At 57.5% G+C, this 7,480-nt stretch overlaps 1 protein-coding gene across 1 annotated transcript in view; it reads left to right on the forward strand.

Moving 5' to 3' along the window:
• The window catches only part of GPAT2 (glycerol-3-phosphate acyltransferase 2, mitochondrial), a 14,258-nt gene that overhangs the window by 5,985 nt on the left and 793 nt on the right, over positions 1 to 7,480 (forward strand). Inside the window, exons 6-18 of the mRNA XM_011969688.1 lie at positions 180 to 308; positions 2,660 to 2,759; positions 3,196 to 3,329; positions 3,641 to 3,740; positions 3,837 to 4,049; positions 4,428 to 4,550; positions 4,721 to 4,803; positions 5,133 to 5,251; positions 5,900 to 5,970; positions 6,068 to 6,308; positions 6,398 to 6,546; positions 6,736 to 6,813; positions 7,293 to 7,469. Of these exons, the coding sequence (XP_011825078.1) occupies positions 180 to 308; positions 2,660 to 2,759; positions 3,196 to 3,329; positions 3,641 to 3,740; positions 3,837 to 4,049; positions 4,428 to 4,550; positions 4,721 to 4,803; positions 5,133 to 5,251; positions 5,900 to 5,970; positions 6,068 to 6,308; positions 6,398 to 6,546; positions 6,736 to 6,813; positions 7,293 to 7,469 (1,717 nt within the window). The remainder of the gene's footprint in view (positions 1 to 179; positions 309 to 2,659; positions 2,760 to 3,195; positions 3,330 to 3,640; positions 3,741 to 3,836; positions 4,050 to 4,427; positions 4,551 to 4,720; positions 4,804 to 5,132; positions 5,252 to 5,899; positions 5,971 to 6,067; positions 6,309 to 6,397; positions 6,547 to 6,735; positions 6,814 to 7,292; positions 7,470 to 7,480) is intronic.

Here is a 7,480-nt window from a genome sequence, read left to right on the forward strand (position 1 = left end):
CCAGGATGGTCTCGATCTCCTGACCTCGTGATCCGCCCGTCTCGGCCTCCCAAAGTGCTGGGATTACAGGCTTGAGCCACCGCGCCCGGCCGCCTGGGACCCTTCCTTAAGGAGAAGGGTGAAGATTGGAGGCCGTTCCCTGCTGCAGCCTCATATCACTCCTCCCAACCCCCCGACAGGGTGCAGAACCTCCTCTCAGGGAGGGTCCCAGGAGGCGCTGGCGAAGGCCAGTCTCCTGACCTTGTGAAGAAAGAGGTACAGCGCATCCTGGGTCACATCCAGGCCTCACCTCGTCCCTTCCTGGTCAGGTAACTGTGCTGAGGGGCGCTCATCCTTGGGCTGGGGACTGTCCTTCTGGAGAGTGGGTGTTGGCTGGGCGTGGGGAAGTGCTGAACTCTCCTCCTAGGGAGCTGGGTAGTGTTTACCAGAGTGGGCTGCAGCCTGCCTTCACCACCGCCTCCCATCCCCACATTCCCCAGCACAGGTCTGAGCTTCTGTTACATGCAGTGCATTGTTCCAGGGAAATGGAGGGGCAAACAGAGATACGCGTGGCTGCAAGAAGGAAGGAACAGGGCTGAGACAGAATACCAGTAAGAGGACAAAGAGACTGTTTAAGCCAGAGCCAAGAGGAGAAAAAGGAGCCAGCCTTGGGGGTACAAGAATGAGGGGAACAGTCTTGCTAGAGGGAATAGCCTGAGTTTTGATCTTGGGCAGGAGAGGGACTAGGTTTGCTCAAGAAGCTGACGTGGTTGGAAGCCAGCAAGTGAGGGTTCGAGAGCTGTGGGAGGTGAAATCGAGAGACAGAAGGGATCAAATCATGTAAAGCTGTGCAAGTTTGGACCGGATCTCCAAGTGCAGTGAAAAGCAGCTGCAAGGTTTTAAGTGGGAAGTGACGACATCGTGGATTAGGGTCAAGAGTGGAGACTAGGAGGGCATCTGGAAGGCTGTTTTGTTAGTCCAGGTGTGAGATGATGGTGGACAGTAGAGGTTGAAAAGTGGATTGAGAGATCGAGGTGACATTAACAGGACTCACTGATGGACTGGACGGTGGGAGCAAGGGTAGTGAGGGAAATTGGAGAAGTTACAGGACAGCCCCATTTCTAGCCTACTTTCTGGTGGTATGTACAGAGAACAGGCTTTGGGAGAAGTGAGTTGGCCCAGAAAGCTAATCTGGACAGAGAGTTTTGGTATTTGACATGCTTGTGGAGACACTGAGGAGGCAGTTGCATGTAGGAGCTTGGAGCTCAGAAGAGAGGTTGGGGCCAGAGACACTGAAGCTTTAGCATACAGATGGTGTTTAAAGCCAAGGAAATGAATGAGTCCCTGAGTGCAGGAGGGCTTGGGGCAGCATGTGTCAAGCTCAGCTGTCTTGAATATGCTGAGTGGCCAACTGAGCAAGGACAGAAAGTAGAGGTTGTTGGTGACCTTGGCCAGCCCTCCACTGTGACAATTCCTTGACTTTGTTAAGATTTCTAGTGCCTTGATGTCCCTTGACATCAGCCATCAGCCTCCCTGTCTGTGTTGCCTTCCCTCTGAGCCTAGCTGAGATTGCAGGCTCAGGGTGCGAGTAATGCTCTTGTGAGGGAATCATAGGCATGACCCCCGACTGTCTGCCTTCTCTTTGCACCTCAGCAGCCCAGCATTGCTAGAGAAACACACACCAGTGGACTGGTTTCCTTGCTAAGTGCAAATGTCACAGGGACACATGGCACCCTCCAGAGCTCCCATCTAGCCTGCTCCTTCTTAGACTCATCCAGTGTCAACTGATGCCGCATCTCATGCTTCACAGAAAGATAAAAGCCATCACATGGGGACTTGCTGCTTATCCGCCACATTTCCCTGCTTCTGCAGCTATATATCTGTCCTAAATTAAAGCTGGTCCTACACCGGTGCAGTGGCTCATGCCTATAATCCCAGCACTTTGGGAGGCCAAGCAGGGTGGATCATCCAAGAGCTCAAGACCAGCCTGGGCAACATAGACAAGCCTGGGCAAACTTGTCTCTCCAAAAAATTAGTTGGGTACAGCGGTGCGTGCCTATGGTCCCATCTACTTGAGAGGCTGAGGTGGGAGGATCGCTTGAGCCCAGGAGGCAGAGGTTATAGTGAGCCAAGTTCATGCTATTGCACTCCAGCCTGAGCAACAGAGCAAGACCCTGTCTTAAAAAATAAATAGAGCCGGTCTTCCTGTTGGGCTGGATGGACAACCCCACCTGCCTGCCCACCAGGGATTTTGCCCCTGCAGTTGTCCCCTTTCCTTCTTCTATCACTAATCCTTCGTTTTTATTTGACCTTTCCTGGCAGTTTGCGAAGAATAGGCTGGGTTCTGCCTGGAGAGAGGCTTGGTTCTCTAGTCTCCTTTAGGGTAAATGGAGGCAGATGCTCTGATTCTGATGTGAGGCAGCTGCACCATGAGGTCGTGGGAGAGTAGCAGCGTCTGGTGGGCATGAACTGTGGTGTCAGAACTTCCAGTCCCAGCACCACTACTTCTTAGTGTTTGCTACCATGAAGCAGTTCTGTAGCTTCCCTGAGTCTCACTTTCCTCTTCTGTAAAATGAGGACAGTGGTGGGGCCTGCCTTAGAGGAGCACTGGGCGGCCCTCCAAGTGCCCCGGGCTGAGCGTCACTCCTTGCCGCACCTCGGGCCTGGTGTCCCTCCCCAGGCTGTTCAGCTGGGCGCTGCTGCGGTTCCTGAACTGCCTCTTCCTGAATGTGCAGCTCCACAAGGGTCAGATGAAGATGGTCCAGAAGGCCGCCCAGGCAGTAAGGCCCGCCCTCCATTGGGATGGGGATGGTGGGAGCAGAAGAGCAGAGGCTGGGCCAAGCCCGTAAGTGAGGAGCAGCCCCCATCTGGTCCTGCTTCCTGACCTCTCTGCTCCCAGCCATACAGCAGTCCAGTCCCCATCAGCTGGTGGGAAAAATCCCCTGCTTTTTGCCGACCTTCCCTTTATGTCTCACGGCCCTGCTCCCATGGGGCTTCCTCTAATGTCTTTCCATCATGGTCTTAACAACCATTACGTCAGTGCATCAGTGCAGTTACCTTAAAAGTTGTCTAAACGCTCCTTTGCCTTTGGGAAATGTGCTCAGAGGAAGAACTCTCAGCTGGACCCTCCCTCCCTCGGGCTGCCCTGGGTCTTTGGCTGCCTGTGTCCTCAGGGTGGGGCAGGTTGGCACTTCCCTCTGGCTCTCCCCGGAGCAGGGCTCGCCGCTTGTCCTCCTCTCTACTCACAAAACCCTCCTGGATGGGATCCTGCTACCCTTTATGCTGCTCTCCCAGGGCCTGGGTGTGCTCCGTGTGGCCTGGGACTCCCGCGCCTGCTCCCCTGCCCTCAGGTAAAAAGCTTTTGCCTCTAGACATACGTGGGAGAAGCCGCAGGCTGGGGTGGGGTGTGTATTGGGGTGTGTTGGCAGCAGCTCCCTGCTAAAGCCCTCTTCATGGCCCCTCTCATCCCAACCATACAGCAGTCTGGCCTGTGGGGCTTAGATGGAGGGGTCAGCCACAGGGCCTAGGGCCATGGCTTCACCTCAGGGTATTCAAGTAGGACACAGGCTGGCCGTGGGGGAGCTGAGACTCTCACTAGCCCGTTATTCATTCTCATCTCCAGAGCCCCTTTCCTTATCAAGTTCTGCCCTATGTCCCACAGAGTTCTCCTGAGGAAGCTTGGGGGGCTTTTCCTGCCCCCAGAGGCCAACCTCTCCCTGGACAGCTCTGAGGGGCTCCTTGCAAGGGCTGTGGTCCAGGCGGTGAGTGCCCCCAGTGGTTACATATGGGCCAGGCTAAGAGGACCAGGGGTCTGTTTCTGCTCTGGCCTTAACACCCCCTGTCCCCACTTATTCCAGGTCATAGAGCAGCTGCTGGTTAGTGGACAGCCCCTGCTCATCTTCCTGGAGGAACCTCCTGAGTCCCCGGGGCCACGGCTGTCAGCCCTGGGCCAGGCTTGGCTGGGGTTTGTGGTGCAGGCAGTCCAGGTGGGCATCGTCCCAGATGCTCTGCTGGTACCAGTGGCCGTCACCTATGACCTGGTTCCGGATGCACTGTGTGACATATACCATGTGAGAACGTGAGACCCTGCAGCCCTTGGGCCCCTGGGTGGACACCAGCTCCAGATAGGAGGCAAAATATTGTGTCCTGTGGCTGAGTCCCTCTTAGGGCTGCTGGGGCTACAAAGGAATCATCTGGCAGCACCTGCCAAGGCCTTTACCATCATCTCATTTCATCCTCTGAAGACCTTGATAGGGAGGGATTTTTCCTGTGTCATGGATAACAAATGAGGAGCTTGGGACAAGGTCATGCACCAGTTTGGGCCTGAGATAAAACTGAGCATGCTGGGACCAGAGTATACCTCTGGAGACCAGGATGGGTGGGCAGCCCTGATGTCCACTCCAGAGCAGTGCCCCTGGCGACTATAGTCATCCTCTCCCTCCTTGCAGGCCTCGGCCCCCCTGGGGCTGTGGACAGGAGCTCTGACTGTGCTACGTAGCCTGTGGAGCCACTGGGGCTGCAGCCGCCGGATCTGCTCCGGGGTGCACCTAGCTCAGCCCTTCTCCCTGCAGGTACGGAGTCAGCTGGGGAAGGCTGGGAGTACCTAAGGGGTCTGTCCTAGGCATCTTGGCAGTCTGGCCCTCGAAGCCACTGCAGGGATAGCTTTGCCTACTTCCAGTGGGCTGTGTGCAAGTTTCCTGATAGTCCAGCGCAGGCCACCTAAGAACCTTGTCCTGGGCAGGAATACATCGTCAGTGCCAGAAGCTGCTGGGGCGGCCGGCAGACCCTGGAACAGCTACTGCAGCCCATCGTGCTGGGCCAATGGTAGGGGCATGGGATCGTGCGGTCTCATGGGCAAGGCAGGCAGCCCTTCAGCACCAGCGTCTGTATCCCCCCTAGTATACACACACTAGCAGACCTCCCTCACCACATATTCTGGGGTCATCTTGGATAGTTCCAGGCACTCGCCTTCCCAGCAGTCTGAGTGTGAGAATATGGCACAGAGGCGTGGAAGGGACTGGGGTTTATAGAAGCCATCCTCTGTCCTGGGGCTGGGAGGGGGGAACACCCTCACCTTTTAGAAAGCTCTAGGCTTTCCCACAGCTGTTTTTGTGTTTGGTCCCTTCATTCTGTAATCTGTGTCTCTATCTCAGTACTGCCGTCCCAGACACTGAGAAGGAGCAGGAGTGGACTCCCATAACTGGGCCTCTCATGGCCCTCAAGGAAGAGGACCAGCTCCTGGTCAGGAGACTGAGCTGTCATGTCCTGAGTGGTGAGGGTGAACCAGATCTGGGCCTTTGGGGGCGGGTCCCTGAATCGTCCCCTCTCTGGGTCAGCCAGTCACCAGGGTTCTCCATTCCAAGTGAGTGTCTGCACATGAGACCCTCTATGGTACCTCGGGGACATGTGAAGAATGGAACTCTCCTCCTACAGGAGGAGCAGGGCAGCCAGGGCTGGCATGAGGGAGCAGCTAACTGCATGCACAAAGATGGTGGCCTGAGGCCAGGAGGCTGCAGCTGCTCCCCCAAGGCCACACCCAGCCCTGCCTTCTGAGGGGAGTCTCCTTAGCCTGGATGGGGATGGTGTTAACTGAATGGAATGATACGTGTAAGGGCTTAGCAGAGCGCCTGTGCAGAGGGCCCTTGTAGAGAGGGCCATCAGTATCGTCTCCAGTGGCCCTCTGTAGTAGAGGCTATGGGTTGGTGTGTGGGCCCCAGGACGAGATCCAGGGAAAGGCCCCCAGCTCCTGGCCTGGCTGTCAGCCTGTGTGATAAAAGCCACTGCTCCGGGCGTACATTCCTCATCCCTGGGGTGGAGCTGGGATGTGTGGCTAGGAAGACTTGCCAGATAATGGAGGGACCAGGCTGCTGGGCCTCAACCCCTGACCAGCATCTCCACCCCCCACCCCGCCCCACTCCAGCCAGTGTAGGGAGTGCTGCGGTGATGAGCACGGCCATCATGGCGACACTGCTGCTCTTCAAGCACCAGAAGGTAGCGGGTGCCATGTGGTGGGGACCTGGGCGGGGTGTGGGGTGTGGCTCTCCTGCTCAGGCCTGCTCTGCCCACCCAGGGCGTGTTCCTGTCACAGCTCCTGGGGGAGTTCTCCTGGCTGACGGAGGAGATACTGTTGCGTGGCTTTGATGTAGGCTTCTCTGGGCAGCTACGGAGCCTGCTGAAGCACTCTCTGAGCCTGCTGCGGGCGCACGTGGCCCTGCTGCGCATCCGCCAGGGCGACTTGCTGGTGGTGCCGCGGCCTGGCCCAGGCCTCACGCAGCTGGCACGGCTGAGTGCTGAGCTGCTGCCCGTCTTCCTGAGCGAGGCTGTGGGTGGTGAGTCTTGAGGTGCACGGTGTAGGTGGGATGTGTGTGCAGTGGTGAAAGGAATAGCTTCATCCTCATAATGGACCCACCTCCCCCAGCCTGTGCAGTACGGGGGCTGCTGGCAGGCAGAGTGCCGCCCCAGGGGCCCTGGGAGCTGCAGGGCATATTACTGCTGAGCCAGAATGAGCTGTACCGCCAGATCCTGCTGCTGATGCACCTGCTGCCGCAAGACCTGCTGCTGCTAAAGGTCAGGCCTCCCCTACGGCCCACTTGTTCCTAGGCCTTCCCCTCTTGGTGGCAGGAATGGCCCAACCCTGCCCAAGCCCTACCTCTGAAACCTCCTGGGTGGTAGGTCTGGCCTTGCCCGGCCTTTGGCTAGGCCCCTGATCATGTGCCTGGCTTGCCTGAGGCCATATGGGTGCCTTTTTCTCCCCAGCCCTGCCAGTCTTCCTACTGCTACTGTCAGGAGGTGCTGGACCGGCTCATCCAGTGCGGGCTCCTGGTCGCTGAGGAGGTAGGCAGGGCGGCTGGAGACAAGACCCTTCCCTTGGGCCTGGCATCCTCCAGCCTCACGCCCTGAAGCCAGCTGCCCCAGGCTCCTCCTCTGCCCTGTGTGTGCTGTGGGGGTGGACTGCCCCTGGCCTTGCAGCGGGGAAGCCTAGCTCACACCTCTCCTCTGTGCCTTGGGAAATGGCCACCTATGCCCCGGTTCTGTCTCTCTCTCTGGATGGCACTGGACATGTGTGCCTCTGAGGTTCTCTGCACACTTCCTGCTCCCCACATTTCTTGGCGACACGGCCACTGCCCTTGAGGGTGGGAGTTCACTTCCTCCCACTCTGCAAGTTGGCCCAGCAGGTGCTGTGGCATGGCTCTGGCCATCCTCTTGGGTCTCTAGGTCTGCTTTTACTGGATTCACCTGCATGTACCTGGTCTGGGGGTACAGGGTTGATCCCTGGCCAGATTGTCAGAGAACTATGGCTCCATGGCCCCTAGACCCCAGGCTCCCGGTCAGCCTATGACACAGGGCGACAGCGACTGAGCAGGAAGCTGCTGTGGAAACCAAGTGGGGACTTTACTGATAGTGACAGTGATGATTTTGAAGAGGCTGAGGGCCGGTACTTCAGGGTGTGTTTCAAGAAGCTGCCCCTGGAGGGAGGTGGTAGGGAGGTGGTGGGGAGCTG

The sequence above is a fragment of the Mandrillus leucophaeus genome, unplaced genomic scaffold, assembly GCF_000951045.1.
Source record: "Mandrillus leucophaeus isolate KB7577 unplaced genomic scaffold, Mleu.le_1.0 Scaffold9, whole genome shotgun sequence".
NCBI classification, from domain to species: domain Eukaryota; kingdom Metazoa; phylum Chordata; class Mammalia; order Primates; family Cercopithecidae; genus Mandrillus; species Mandrillus leucophaeus.